Source organism: Echiichthys vipera (genome assembly GCF_963691815.1).
Source record: "Echiichthys vipera genome assembly, chromosome: 8".
In the NCBI taxonomy this organism is placed as follows: domain Eukaryota; kingdom Metazoa; phylum Chordata; class Actinopteri; order Perciformes; family Trachinidae; genus Echiichthys; species Echiichthys vipera.
The window spans coordinates 21,854,869-21,871,542 of NC_139833.1; the positions used below are offsets into that span (position 1 = coordinate 21,854,869).

The following is a 16,674-nucleotide window of genomic DNA, read 5'->3' on the forward strand; positions in this document are numbered from 1 at the left end:
GCACATAATTTAAAGAAGAGTCACAATTGACTTTTTGGTTTCACACAGGACACAAACACCTTTATCTGTTTGACCGATCCATCGCAGTTTCGAGTTCAAGTTTTGCTCTTTTAATGCAACTCCCTATAGTTGTCGCTTTTCATACTACGTCACCACGGTCGAGCAGTTGAGATAGGTGATCCTGCTTACCAATGGAATAGATGATAATGGCCACCCAGGCAGTAGAGTATAGGGCCATACCGACCTCATATCTATGGTGGTGATAACAACAACTGATGACACCCATTCAAACGGCTGATAACATTAAAGTGTGTAAATCCATGTCCTAAAGAGGCTATAATAAACATTTTCATATTAACAACACACTTGAACCCACAGACGATTGATCACCAAAATCTGCATTTCTCTTGAGCTGAACGGAATTTTTAGCAGCTTGAAGTTCATTGTTTTGGTTTCCTAGCCTGGACTTTACTGTTTTGGTTCCTTTTCACCAGCATTGTTTTAATCCACAGGTGTTTTCAGCTAAAAAAAGTCTTTTATAAAACCACTGTAAACTACCTGATCGACAAATCCTTCTGAGCAACAGCATTTCTCACCCTTTTTAATGTCATCAAGAGTCGGTCTAACAATAAATATTACTTAGTTAACACTAGCATGGGAATATTTATTTATTTTTACAGTGTTAGCCGTACAGTACTTGCTGTTGGCATTGGTTGTTTCTTTTGAACTGTAATAAAACAGGACGCACCAGCTTGCCAGTTATTGCAGACAACACCGAAAGCCAGAAAAGAGCTCTTGCACCAAAATACACAGCTCTGAACGTCAACAAATTCCTCTGCAGAAATGATATCGACTTTAAAGCTTCAAGAAAACAGTGGTGGAGGCCAAAATAAACTTTTGTCAGACTCTGATATCGAGTTAGTGAGGCCTGAAATATTTTCTGTGTGGTTTAAAATGCTTTTTAAAGATAACCCAAAAGAAACAAACATGACAATCAACAGTGAGATTTGATAAATGAGCATGACTTGTCCAACTGTGTAACATGCCTATATTCTTTTTATCTGAAGAGCACAGCGTTGCAACAGTGGAAATAAGTTGTGACTGTAAGCGGGAAAATGTGGTGTAATATTCCAGCCAATACCGGATGGATTTAAATGATTTATGTACGTAAATACAAATAACATTATAAGAGGCCCACCAAAATAACAAACCATTTATCTCTTCTCTCCAAAATGGCTTCCCTCAGGGAATCTTCCTGTTTTTTGTTTTGTCTCAATTAATAGTGTTGATAACATCAGCCCCTCCCTGTACTTTAGAGAGAAGAGCACACTAACGGGGCGTTAGTGTTCTCTTCTGATGGAGAACTAAAGACATCACAGGAAGCACAATTCTTGAATCAGAAAATTCCTCTTTGTGCCAAGACATGTGGCTCTGACCAGACTCTCTTCATTCCTCTTTGTTCTTTGCTCTGTCTCTTGTCTTTCTGTCTTCAGTTCCAATTATGTCCCATTCTTCATCATTATCTCTTTATGTGTCTTTTCTCATGTTCTGCCACCCACCCTCTCTCCATTCTCTCCGCTGCTCTGAAGCCTCCAAAGCCTCTAATCCCTCTATGGTTTCATCACATAGTGACAAACCAGAGGATGCAATTATGCAAGAATCTGTGTGCACATGCATTTTTGTTTTTGAGCATGGACACTTTTTGTGTATCTTGTGTGCATGTATGTAATATACATATGCGTGTGCATGTGTAAGTGTTAACTTCTCCCACTAAATGGTTTGTGGTCTGAAGGGTGGGAGGAGGAGCAAAAGAAGACGAGAGGAAAAAATGTGCAAGCTCAGAGGTGCTACTCCCTTGTTGATAAGAAAACATCCCTGTCGGGTCCGACTGTTTAATAGTACATACTGCACTCTCTATTTAGCCTAAATATTTATATTATTTTCAGTTGATTCATCAAAAAATTCCAGCACACCACAGTTTATTAGCTGTCGTCTGGACCATATATAGTGTGTTTTCTTTTTGAAAATGTCTTCTTTTTCTTCATTGATGAATGTCCTACAGTGCAAATACTAATGTAGTACAGAGACAGTCAGTTATATTTGTTGTATTGTGCAGTGCAAATCTGACTGATTTTCATCTCTGTGCCGTTCATTTTTGATTCAGCATAATTTAGGTGTAGCCTAAAATTGCATAACTGTAATATAAACATCAGAAGCAGTAGGACGATGTGAAAGTGCTGTGAACTCTCAATTTTTCACTCCACTGTGGGAATATTTGAGGGCCCTCAAATGAAATGGCGAAGGATCTAAAGGGTGCACTAACTAGCAAATAGGAAGTGGTTTCAGCCTCTGTGGTCACAAATACCATTCCTAAAATTCAAAGCACAGTTTTATTTTACAATTATTAAACATAATACATACAGTATAAATACATACACAACATTGTACTAACCCTATTGCTATTCTTCCATTGATCTCCTAAAGTTGTACCAACCTACAATTAAATTATGGTATAAACTGCGCTTCAAATTCCTAGAGGCAACACACAGGAATGCAGTGCTCTGTTAAGTGTTGTTTGACATTATGACAAGTTACTGATAAGACTCTATAAACAAGGGTGTGTGTGTGTGTGTGTGTGTGTGTGTGTGTGTGTGTGTGTGTGTGTGTGTGTGTGTGCTCGCTCTGTTCTGACCCTCTGCAGTGTGTTTCCTCATTAGTGCTGCACTGATCTTCTGGTCGGTACAGTCGGTACAGGCACATGAGATGCTCACAGTCAATAATTTGGCACTATAAGTAATAACCTGTAAATATTCAGTGGTCACTGATGATGGGAATGTTGGAGCTCTGCGTATTTGCAGCCGTGTTCAACTACATATCTGCTTCTACAGAAATCTGCACAAACAGCCTCCTACCTGGAGCTAAAGGTAATGCACGTCCTTGAATGTTCTTTTTGTGTGTTTGTGTTTGTGTGTGTGTGTGTGTGTGTGTGTGTGTGTGTGTGTGTGTGTGTGTGTGTGTGTGTGTGTGTGTGTGTGTGTGTGTGTGTGTGTGGTAATGAGGCATGAATGTACTCATATATGTTCTCATATACAGTGGATATCAAAATTATGAATTATTAATTCTGAGATACTGTTCTTTTTTAGTGTTCATAATTTGATGGAATATACGCTGTGCCTATACCTTTTCTGTACTAGCATATTTTTAAACAACCAAGGCACAAAATAAAGGTTTTTGTTTAAGTGCCTTGGTTATTTAACAAGTGATTAAAACTAGTGATGTCCTGTGGGTGCAGATGTGATGAAGTCATTCAAAGCAAGAGCCTCTACACTTCCTGTAAATTTTTTAATCCTATAGCCTGAATAAAACACTCTTTAATATCTTCTCTTCTGGTAACTGTATTTTGCCTACTGTGCCTTGGTTGTTTAAAAAACATGCTAGTACAGAAGAGGTATAGCCACAGCGGATATTTTTTTCAGATTCCGGACTATAAAACATAACAGTATTTCAGAATTAATCAAGTATTTATTAGTTTTTCTCTAATTTTGATCTCATGTCTCTCCTGTTTTGGTTCTTGTGTGCTTGCATTCTAAACTATGTCTTGTTCATACTGTTGAAGATAAGACAATTTAAGTTTATAGCTACATGTATTGTAGTGTTAACTGTTCTTACGATGTAATGTTAGAACCCATATGTGTCTAATGGAAAATTCTGAGGAAACACCCCTAATGTGCTTCAGGGTTTACAGAGCTGATGATAAAGGTAGCAAGCATGTAATGTCCTGTAGTTTATTAGCTAGCAGTCTGCTACCCCACAGTCTTTTGGAGGGAATGCCGTCCTGTGTGTGCTTTCCATTTTACGACATCCAGTAGCTTGTTCCCCTGCTGATTCAGACAGACAGACCTAATAAAATACACACTGTAGCCATTGCAGCTCCATTCACGCTACTTAAAAACATGTTTGTTTTTTTATTTATGGTGTTTATGGTAAGCTTTTTGGGCATTTATTCCGCATCCTTGATATTAGGCGGCAGTTTCTCAACTTTTTAACTAATGAAGGCAGAAATATTTAGTGGTTAAAGTCTTTTTTGACCTTACGAATCAACCAGTAAGGCTTACTAGTGTTTACTAGTTGAACTAGTGAAAGCATTTCTTGCCCTGTCAAAATAGACCATAAATAGATAAATAGTCGTCATTTATACCTTAACTTTCGCAAAAACATCCAGATATTTAATTCTTTCCATTTTCCTCAAAACTAACATTACTAACAACACAGGACATACTGAATGTTTTGTATCACTCTCCCTCTTAACACATCCACAGGGCTATTTTTTCTTTTACCGGGTACCGGGTCTACACAGTTACTCCAGTTGTTCCAGTCACTCATGCTACCTGATGATAGCTACTGTAAGCTATCCTGTTACATTTAAAGCTGTTTTGTTGACTTGCCTCTTAGTTTAGTGCTCACTGGTAAGCAGTAATGTGGTGTACTGTTATAAGTCTAGGGCTTTTATTGTGAAAGGAAGTAGTGAAGCTGTAATGCGCTGCTTCAGACAGTGTGGAAAGCAATAAAGAGTTTACCATCTTGATTCAGACCATGATTTAGACTACAAGGCCTCCGTGTTATTATTTTCATCACTTTCAGAAGTACAGGCAAAACAAGGGCTTCCCTCTTCCTTTGTGCCGGAAAACAAGTCGTTATTTTCTAGGGGGTTTGTACCCAGTGGCAGATAGAAGTGCATAGTGAAAGTGAGGCTTATAGAGAATTAAGTAATTTTTCTATAGCCATTACATTATGCAATCAACAATTACTTCATAATGAGAAGTTAAAGCAGAAAAAGTATATACTGCCAACATGTAAATGAAGCAGGCAGGATAATGGCAAAATCCTCCTGATTGGAGAGTCCAGATCTGTTTTAGTATTTTTTATTTTGAGCTGGAGAGTCAATAGAAAGCCTCAAAGCATGCCTCTTCTCACCTTCTCATTATAGAATAAATGCTTTCCATAGATGTTCCTTCAGACTGAAGGTCAAGTGAAAAAGCAAAACAAATCATACGTGTGAAAGTTAACAGTTCTTAAACAGTAAAATATAAATATGTTTCATCCTTGTGGACAAATATTGTTTGAAAAAAGCAGTTACTGAACTTTAAAGCCAAATAATAAAACTATAAAGGGAAAAGGCCACACAGTAACTTCATGTACACTCACAAGGAAGTGAGTGTCAGCGCTAAGAAAGTCCCATTGTGACAGTGTGTATTTAGACAGCTGCCACTAAACTAAACTGATTATTTGTTCAAGACTCATCCCAGATACCCTGACCACAGAGTCCGTCTCTGAGTGTGTGTATTCTCACGTCTGCGTATTTGAGTGGGTGTCCGATGTGCATTTTTCTATGTTTCATACCCTAAAAAAATGCCCACTGAATTATTTATTTTAACTTTTCCGACAAACACTTTTATAGCATTTACTGGTACTTTGACTTGAGCAATTTAAAATAGATTTACTGGCTTTTTATGTTTTTTTGAGACAGAAAAATGTCAAAATACTTTAAGAAAAGTTACATGACAAACTTTCAATCCGCTTTTACTCATAAATCCTTCTGTAATTGACACCGTTATCACAGGCATGTTAGTACTTTTACTGTAAATGGTTTCAGTTCCTTAGTCCACAAAATGTATGAATTTATTCATACAGGAAGAAACACCTCACAATCACAATGATTTAGGTGACATACTGTACAAATTTCTATGCAGACTGCAGAATTGACTAATAGTACTTTGCTCTAGCTTTAGTAGACACTCTGAAACCTCTCAAGATTTCTTGCCAAGAGCTCTTTGAGCAGTGGACTAAGCAGAGATTTTTATCTTACATCTCATCATGGTGACACTGGTACTTAATATGAGTTAGTGCTTTTGAAATTGATATAGGCTTGGGTGAGCATAGATTAAAAATATGAAGAGTTAAAAATCTTTTATAAACCTCCACAGTTTATTCAACCATAACTTTACAGTAGGACTTGCACCCAAACCCACAATTGGGCCTGCACTAAATCTCAAAGTGCTGTGCTGCAGTAGTTGTTGGCCAGCTGTTAGACCTAACCAAGTAGTTTTGTGACCTAAAACAACTACGTCATTTTGATGCCTAAAACTATCCAATTAGTAATAATAATAATACATTTAATTTATATAGAGCAAAGTTGCTTTGTAGTTTTGATGTCTAAACCTAATGAAGTAGTTTTATAATGTTAATAGTTTTTTTGAAATAGTTTTTGAGTTTCGCACAACATTAATCACATGTTTAAAAATGTAACTGTGGAGCATTAAAAAGTTTTGTGACGAGTAGGGGATGAGAACGGGTTGCAGTGATTCAAAGATGTTTAGATTCAATGTATTAGTGGTTTGCAGAAATGTACAATGCCAATGTTTTTTGTCTGGCGACTGGGTTGCTCTTTCACACTGCTCTTTACTGTACTTCCGTTTTAATCCAGGAGACCAAGGTGAGATTGGAGAGGTGGGAGATCTTGGAAAACTGGGAAAGAATGGACCACCAGGACTTCAAGGTATCAAGCATCATTCAGTCTATTACTGTATTAGGCTGTCCATATTTACTGTTCGTCCATACAACTACGAAAAGTGATGCGCAGTAATTTATGTGAATTCCACATATTTATTTTGTGTGTATTCCAGATATTTATTACTGTAAAAATCACTGCATTATAATTTGTGTGTAGTCCATGTATTTATTTCATATGCATTCCACGTATTAAAATCAAATGAGGTAGTAAAAGACTAATCTCCATTTACGCTGGAAGGCTGGGGAGGTGGATGGGTCTCAAAACTTGGGGGACCGGAATTCTGTTCTGACATTCATGATTTGTTTCACAGAAGTCTAAGCCAAAACATGACATTTTTTCTAATCCTAACCCAGTCTTTTTGATGCCTTAACCTAACCATCACCTTTTGTAGTGTAGACTTAACCGGTCAGGTAGTGGTAGTTGTGGTGCCTTAAACTAACCATCAGCTTTTGTTTCTTAAACATAACCATTGTGGTCCACTTACAGTCGCTGTTTCCATAAAAGAGTGCTCCAATGATTTACCATTGTCAAGGTTAAAAAAGAAAAAATGAAATCAATGCAGTAGAACAAGAGATATAGATGTTGAGGTCTTTTTTCTTCTCCCTCGTCAAATCCTGATGCCTACATTACCCGTTATGTACCACTAGTGTGCTATGCTAGTAGCGGCTAGTGTAACTTTGAGCTGCTAGCCTCAAGCAGGGATGAGGAGCAGGCTACAGAGATATTGAAAGTCCCCAGATTTTTTTCATTTTTATACTTGTAGTCTTTAACCAAACTGATGCGAACTCAAACGACATCATACAACTTTTTCACATATGTTGTATAACGTAGTTCTCCCCAAGAACTTTAAAAGACTGTATATCCAGTGGACTTCCCCTTTAAAGCCAGTATTGTACTCCAAATAAAAAAACATTTGGTTTGTTATCAGACTGTGGTTTAAGATGATGCAGTGGACAAATATTAGCACAATCATAGTGGCTCCTGGTATGTTTGAATGGCACCCACACAGCTGGATGACTCTGTGAGTTATAGCAGAATATGTTTCAAGTAGGAGAAACATGGACACTGAAAACGCACATGGTACACAAACTGTGACATGGACCAATTGCAGATGCATTGATTGTGGTTGTACTAAACGTTCGAAAACAATTCTGTTCTGAACAATAGTTTTTTTTCCCTGCATTATCAAAAGACCATTTGATAAAATAATTTGAATTGAAATAGTGTGAAATCTTCTCACCTCATTATAAGTTTTTATTCTTTTAAAGGGTCAAAACAATAACGGGTTAGATGTGTGGTATTTTTTGGCCTTTTACACAGCAGACATTTTATATGAGGCAAAACGCCTACTCATGAGATTCACAATGGCTCTGTTTTATCCAAGTGCCTCAGTAAGCCGTGACAGTCTGATGTAGTATCTAAAAGGAATTCACCCATTGTTCATTTTATTACTTATACTTATGCTTTTCCTAGTGTGACATGTCAAAATGTCCTTCTGTGGAAAAGGCCTTCGCTTCAACTGATATTCATTTATTTGTCTAAATTAAGTTTAGCTACTGCCCCCATCCACAACAGTATTTTGCTACTGAGCTTCAGTACCTCTTTCTCCAAACTGGGGGCGTGTCAACCACCACCCACTGTAGGAAATATACTAACTATGCAACCACATCCAAAAGATTACATCCTTTTCCTTTTGAAAAAAATAGCCCCGGTCTAAAAAAAAAAAATCCTTTGTTTATGTCTTCTGCAACATGTGTAACAAGGGCTAAAGACAAGTGAAAGTGGAATAAAATTGGCAAAAGCAGTGGGAGACAAGGCCTCACTTCTCTCGTATGTTTGCACAGAAGCAAAAAAGTCTGACTTCACCCATCTGTAACTCAAAAATATCATTTACATTGCTGCTGTAGGATCCAGACACCTAAGGAGACTCTGCCCTGGCAGCAGCGTTTGCTTATTCCTGCTCTGTGACAGACGGACAGACAGACATTCAGATCTGCACTGATGTGTGTCTGTGGAGAAAGCAGACCTGTTAATTGAAGAAGTGGCGGGCCGCTTTGCCATATGTGTTCCAACTGGGCCGGTAGTCCTTGGCCAACCAAAACATAAACATACACAGACACATACATACACCGAGGCATAAGTACAATTTCACTTCATGCACACAAGGCAAGCAAGATAGACATGTACTTAAACGATACATAATTGTACAAATACTCTCAAACACACACACACACACATACACTGTATAAGAGTACTAGTTCAAGACTTCCCTCTTGCTCTTCACAGATATTTGTTTTTTTCATTAAATTCATGCTCACTCTCACACACACACACACACACACATACCGTATGTACACGCATACACTCTACAACAACCGACACACACTTCTGTCATCAGACTGTGTGAGAGACAAATGCCAGGACTGCTGGAGTCTTTTCAAAAAGTGCAAAGAGAAAGAAAGAAAGTATATAAATCTGAACCCTATTCAACTTTTCAACTTTGCGGATATTTTTCGACACTATATCGAACCCAATCATTATGGTTTCTCTGTGTGTATGCTTAGTGTAGGAATGAACGCAGGTTCCTATGATGACTTTGTGACTGCAGTATGTCAACAGCCCAACAGATGACGCATGTATTCCCTGTCTTAAGTTAGACCGTTTTACAGGAAGCAGTTGCTTAATTTTGGAATGTAAAAGGGAATACATGACTGTGAATGCTCTGGTGGGCAACAAAAACGATTTGCTCCAAGCTTATTAACGCCACTAAACTGTGGCGCTCAGTTTTTCTGCATTTGTTAATTGTGCTCTACTTACTGGTAAAGTTTAGGCAAGAATTTCAGTGTTACAGGCAGTAGAGTTAGGTGTTATGTAAGGCAGTGTGAAGAACCTGTTGGGAATTAACTATATGTACAACAAATGGAAAATCTGACTCAAGGCCTTTATTTCATGTGGCCTAACCATCCTGTGCTCTGAAAAGCAGAAATACTAGTATTCATATTTGCTCATTATGTTTGAGCAACTAAAGGTGTAATGAATGATCTGATAAGGTCTGCTTAGCATGGTAATATCTTTTTGTTCATGTTTTATGAAGCCTTGACAACATGTAGTCCGTTGAGTGTTTTTGAAAAAGCTTAAGGTTATCTTAATTGTGTCCTTCAGCTCACTTATTCCCCAGCAGCTGGAGAGCCAAACGTTAAACCAGTTGGAGGGGTTTGCCATTATAAAGAGCAACTGCAGTGATAGGGTAGACTGGTATCTGGACGTTTAACTGGCGAACATGAGAATGCGAAAACAGCATTAATCAACACACAGAGGGAATAAGAAGGGAGCAACAGATTACATTTCTAAACAAACACCTATAATCACGGTTCACAATCAGTTCTCATGTCAGTATTGTCAAAGTATTCTCTTAGGCATGTATGCTGAAAGTTATGCAAAATGCGCACAGATTATCTACCAGACCTCACAATCCATCAGACCTCAACACTTCTTACAAATCGTCAAGTAGTGTGTGTGTATGTGTGTGTGTGTGTGTGTGGTGGGGGGGGGGGGGGGGGGGTAAGGGGGCAAATCCCTCTAATAGCAATAGGCCTCTCTGAGGTGTCACTTAGAATTTCAAACGCCATCAATTTCAAGTTGAATAGTTTCCTGAGGAAATACTCGTTCAAGTGTTGGCAGAAAGCCTCAGACTGCTCAGTAGCTTTCCCACACAAACACACACACACACACACACACACACACACACACACACACACACACAGCTGGACAGAGGTAAGGAGGTCTCCTCACTACTATATTCTTTCTCCGTATCTCTCTCGAAACCGAACTAAAGGTTTGTTTAGTGACAGATGAAAGTAATCAGATTACAGAAAAAGTCTGTAATCGGTTACGGCCATGGTGGAGACTACAATCTGATCAAACATAATTAATGATAATCACTATGGATGCTTACAAAGAAAAGGACTCACTCAACTCAAAGTATTCTCTGTGTACCAGATCATTTTTGATTACACGCTTTGTACAGGAATCAAAGAAACAGAAAATGATTAAACACAATATTACATACATAAATAATAAACGCATGCATTTGTTCTGTTTATTACATTTTCAAAGTAACAATGTGAACATTCTCATGGACCCTCTTCACTCCATAAACAACACACAATACTTTAGTTTGTGCCCAAAATAAATCTAATTTATTTACTGGCATAATAATAATCACAATAACAGCAATTTAAGAACCAAACTATGCCTTGATCGCTGGGAAAAAAACAGAAAAAGCCACAGGGCTCGCAATCTTTGGGAACCTGCAATTATATTGATTAGGCTTGAAAACAACAAAATAATCAGAAAAAAAAGAGAAATGATGAAAGCCCAAGTCATTTTGTGCATACACACTCGTAATTTTATAAATATGACAAACCTGAATGACAGAGAAGGATATTTAAAAGACATAATGAAGTGATTTTACAGTGATATCTGCCATATTTACTTCAGAACACATCTGAGGTTCATCATGTATACTACTGTACCTTTTTCTGTATATTATGCACTCTCTGTGTTGGAAAGTTTCAACCCGAAATGGTTCGATTTCTTTACCGTGTCTCACATACCTCGAATCCTCTGCAGATATCCTTCCTCCTCTGATCCTCTGACTTTCTTTCTCTGCTTCCACCAGGAGCGTTGGGTGAAAAGGGGCTCGAAGGGGAGGTGGGCCACTCAGGGAAGATGGGGCCTGATGGAGTCAAAGGTATCACAAAAGAAAGTCATTTCTAAAAGCACTTAATGTAAACATGGCCTTTGTCTCTCTCTGTTTATCAATTTCTCTTACCCCCATAGGGTAAACGTAGAAATGATGGATTCATTAACATTAAGGCAAATATATTGTACACAATAAATCAAACAGGGAGAAAACATCCAAGCCCCAGTGTCCTGCACAGGCTTTAGAAATTACTTTCTAATTGCCTAAAAGAAGAAATATAGTTTCCTGGACTCCTCCTCAAACTTGGACTGCATCTCCATAATCTCAAAACATTGAAATAAATAGAATGGACATTTCTACACAAATCAGCAAACTTAATTAGTCCCAAGACTAATACACACCAGCAGGAATCTTTCCCATTTCTTTTATGTTTTGAGTGGTCACATCCAAAGATAGAAGAAAACATAATCCTTTAGCATGATGTCATCCAGTTGCTTTGCCCAGGGTGGCTGAAACGAGTTCTATCTTTATTTGTATTTTTTATGAGCACGCATTCACTTTTCTCAGTATTCATTATGTTTAATACACTTACAGGAAAGTGGCTGAGCATCAGCCGTCTCAGGCGAAGCAGTGAAGTCACAGCTTTGGATTTCCCTTCATCCTGAGCGGCTGCAACTCATAAAACACCTAGAGAGAGAAGAAAACTGATTTTTAGAGCAATGTCGGCTTTAGCAGAATCACAAAGTAAAATTTAACTCTAATGGAAATTCATGTTGCAGGCTCACCCACAGAAAATGCTTTTAATTCCCATGTCTACATTAGCAAAATTGGTGTTCATTCAAGACATATGTAAGATTATTATTATACATGAGCAACTATCCTTTGGATCTTCTATAATTCTATCTCTGCTTATTAATAGAGGGCTTGTATCTTGTTTGGGCAAAAGAACAACAACCTTAAGCTATAAAATGACTTGTAATTAGCAGTGGTACTAACTACTGAATGAATACACTGTTAAAGGAAAAGTCATGCATTCAAAGCCTCCCTTAAGTTAAGGCATGTAATCAACCTAATGCAGTTGAAGCATTTAAAGTAAACATACTTATAGATGTTTGTGGAATTATATTCTTGCTGCATTAATGTGTATGTTGCATTTTAACAGCTGTAGATGTTTAAGGGTTATTTTAAGTACTTTAAATACTGTTGAGTGGTTTAATCTACAGCAATGCATCATATTCTATAATATTAATGTAATGGGACTGTCCTTGGAGAACCACAAATCTCTAAAAACAGACTTTTCATGGTGTTGGAAAAACAGCCATGTTTTTTAGGTTTGTGACAATGCAATTTCCAGCTGATCCAAGAGGCTTTTAAAGACTTTTTTAGCTTAAGAAGTAGGAGAACTTTCTCAACACATTAAGTTACACTTCATCCTTCAGTGTATGAGGTTTTTTTTGCCCACTGGACAAGAAGGGGATGCAATTTTTAAATTTAAAATGTAACTAAAGCTGTCAGTGCAAATGTAGTGCAGTAAAACATATTTTACCTCTGAGATGTAGTGGAGTACACATATGGAGAAGCAGAACATGGACATATCAAGTAAAGTATAAGTAGCTCAAATTTGTAGTTAAGTACAGTACTTACATGTAAATGTACTTAGTTAAATTTCACCACTGGTAATTAGTGACTTCCTGAAAAACCAACCATCTAACAACAGTTATTAACTCATGGAGCCTCTAAACTGACAATGGACTAATAGGTGTGACACCAGGGTGCTCAAACTTTACCTGTTATTCTATCTCAAAAGTCATTCAGCCTGATCAGATGGTACAATATGTCCTGTGTGATGTTTGCATTGCAGCCCACTTAACCAAAATGTGCAATTATCAGTTTATTTCCCCAGTAAAGCTCAAGCATACGTGAATATGTTCATTCTCACACAAAATATATAAATTGCACATCTCTATATATTGATAAAATGTGTGTTATCATGCTGAGGTCTATTTGGAACAATTAAATCTGAGATACCTAGACCTGTGTGCAGCCTTATTTATAGTGTTTTATGTATGATGCAGCCATCTGGTGGTTATCTTTAGTAATTACATCACAATGTCATATAATAACACAAGAAGCATTTAATAGGTTGAATTATTAGTAGAGATAGTATTGTCTTATTTATTCATATTTAAAGCAATTAAGAAAAATTTAATTGTGTCACGTGTATTCTGCTGCTCTGTAGGTGACAACGGTGATACGGGTCTGTTGGGGCCCTCTGGTTTAAAAGGGAAACCAGGTGAGTAAGTCTACAGCATGCACTGATCATTTTCATGTGAACATAATTCTGTTCCTCTCAAACCATGTGATGATTTTACAGCAATTTTACATTTACAAATAAATGAAATCTGATACCAAATGTTGACTGTTGTCTGTTGGTCCCAGACAGAATAATGTTACTCTTATACTATGTTCTGATAACTGTATGTACAGTATGGTGAGAACTAAAGGATAGCATTGAAAATAATCCTTCAGTGTTATATAACATACTTCATATAACCCATGGCTAGAGACTGATATAAAGATTTCTAGCTATTAAATGACTCAAATCACTCAACAGAGACAGCAGGAAGACCATTTTGTGACATTAAGTCTTGTACACACTCAGGCACAACCTGTGACTGTGGCCGGTACAGGAAGGTGGTTGGACAGCTGGATGTCAATGTAGGCAAGCTGAGGAATGCTGTCAAGTTTGTAAAGAATGGTGAGTTCTGGGTGGGATGATAGTTGAACTTATACAGTAAGCTGAATGTCCTCAGAAGTGTGAAAGAAATAACATCCAGCTCTAAAGATAAAAGGGGAAAAGGTAATATTGTATTTATAACTTTGTAGACCATCTGATGTTTGGCCTGCTGTAGATATTTTTTAGCACTGGCTTTTGACTTGTTTTGTCTGTTGCTTTCTTTTATTCAGATTTTTTCTTCTTTTTACTAAACTAGTTTAGTGCCTGTTTGGGACTAGGTCATATGGAGCAGGTGCCCATTGCTTGGCCCCTGGAAGTGCTGCTTACAGCATTCTCAAGAACCGTTCATGCTATCGTCTTCACACGCACACTTACTTTGATCTTCAGCAATGCACCTGCCAACTGTGAAGTCGACTGGATGAACGTTTCTTGAGATATGTAAAGGACGGTCATTTAAACATACATAAACAGACAGCAAGAGATTCCCGCCTTTATGGTTAGATGATGCTACTACAGGGCCACCTATTGGCCAAACAGCACCAAATTCGTCATATCATCACATCTAAACATGTCCAACAAATGTGGTTGCAATACTACAAAGTGTTCAAGAGATATGACATGTTTTGTAATATAAGCCACGCCCACGGCATTTGAGCAAACTTTGAGGGACAACACAAGGCAGTAACTATGAAATAAACGGTAATCTACCATAGATGTGCCAACTATTCATTTGTTGGGGCAGTAAACAAACTTTAAAGACATTTGTTTATCATTTAAATTTTGTAGTCATTGCACTTTGGCTTTGTAGGGCAGTATAGTAAAATTCAATGAGGCATCAAAAATCAAATAAAACAACGCACTATTTCCATCTTTTCCCAGGGATGTTCCATACCACATTTAGTGATGATTGCTCTAAATTTGTAGGACTAGTAGAAAAAAAAGGATTGGGACACAATTCAAAATGGCAGAAATCGGTCTAGATGCAAATGGATGTGGCTTACACGGATACATTCTTCTAGAATTTTGTTTCTGAGACATGATTCAAAAGTTACAGGTCAAATTACACAGAATTTGATAATCATCTTATTATCACCTATATAACCTTTAACCCTTAATCCTGTCCCGTGCAGTCCTCTTGGGGCTGCAGGAAACAGAAGAGAGATACTACCTGCTGGTAAAGGAGCCCAAGAGGTTCAGAGAGGCTTCAATGAACTGCAAGTTGAGAGGGGGCAGCCTGGCCATGCCAAGAACCAGTAACACCAACCGCCTCATGGCAGACTACATCAGTCAGGCAGGACTGACAAGAGTTTATATCGGAGTGCAGGCTCAAAGCAAGGACACAGTAAGTGGTGTATACACACACACACACACACACACACACACACACACACACACACACACACACACACACACGCACACACACACAGACACACACACAGACACGCACACACACATACAAGCTAACATTGCCAACAGGGGACTGTCAAGCTACATCTGCCGAGTGTGGACTTTTGTTTCTGGTCATATTAAAATAACAAATATAGAAAAGAATATTTACGTCTAAGCTCTTCAACCATATGTATATATATATATATATATATATATATATATATATATATATATATATATATATATATATATATATTATATATATATCACAATCACAATATCACTGCAAATGGGATTCTAATTGTTTTGATATATACTCAAACAGTGCATTCATTCTCATAATTAATGGGTGTCTGGTTACTGTAAATACTGTCTTTGTTTCTTTCTAAAAAGGATACTTTAACATTAGTGTCGTCAATATGTAAATATTTCTGTCATACAAATATTATAAAGAAATGATTGCCGCTTCAACTGACAATAAATAATGTATTACCTGCAAATCAGATGTACAAATCGGCTTTATGCACTAATATCAAAGATACATCTTAAATACTCATTACATTATTGCACTTATTTAAATTTTCTTTGAGGGTAATTCTTATTCTTCTCCCCATGGATTATCCTATTAGACTAATGTTGACTAATGACCCTGCATCAAATCATGAGACAGATGACTCCATAGCAACATATACACACACACACGCACACAGACACACCCACACATCCACACGCACATGCACGCACCCAAACACACACAAACACACACACACACACACACACTGCAGCTGGTTTCAGTTGTTGTTTCTTTTTTCCACTTTTGCCACTACTTCTTAAGAAGAATGAGTATCTGGGGCTAAGTTCTCTTAAAACCTGGTTAAATGATAAAGAAACAATTTTTGAAGAATGTTCCCTGTTATGAATAACTTTCTCATTATTTCTCCCACTCCGGGTTTTTGCCATCAGGATGGAACAAGCAGTTATGTGTATGCCGACTCCAGCCCTCTGCAGGGTTTTGCAGCTTGGAGCCAAGACGAAGAGCTCATTTCCAGAGTATCTCCCACCACAAACTCAAGCTGTGTGGAGCTGCTCAACACTGGAACATGGAGTCACGTGGAGTGTGAAGCCGCCATGTTTTTCATCTGTGAGTTCCCAAAGAGCAGGAGAAGAGGAGGAGGAGGAGGAGGAGGGAGCCCTGTCGCGGCATCATCATGAGTCAATGACACATTCAGACTTGCATGAAAAAGAGATACAAGTATACTGATATATTTTATT

The 16,674-nt window shown here is 37.8% G+C and overlaps 1 protein-coding gene across 1 annotated transcript; it reads left to right on the forward strand.

Moving 5' to 3' along the window:
• Positions 1–2,824: 2,824 nt before the first annotated feature.
• Positions 2,825–16,614, forward strand: colec10 (collectin sub-family member 10 (C-type lectin); the record flags this gene model as incomplete). The annotated part of the gene is made up of 7 exons (XM_083918520.1): positions 2,825–2,924; positions 6,485–6,556; positions 11,253–11,324; positions 13,516–13,569; positions 13,939–14,034; positions 15,144–15,355; positions 16,366–16,614. The coding sequence occupies 7 exons, from the start codon at positions 2,825–2,827 to the stop codon at positions 16,612–16,614; spliced, it is 855 nt and encodes a 284-aa protein (XP_083774646.1).
• Positions 16,615–16,674: the final 60 nt, after the last annotated feature.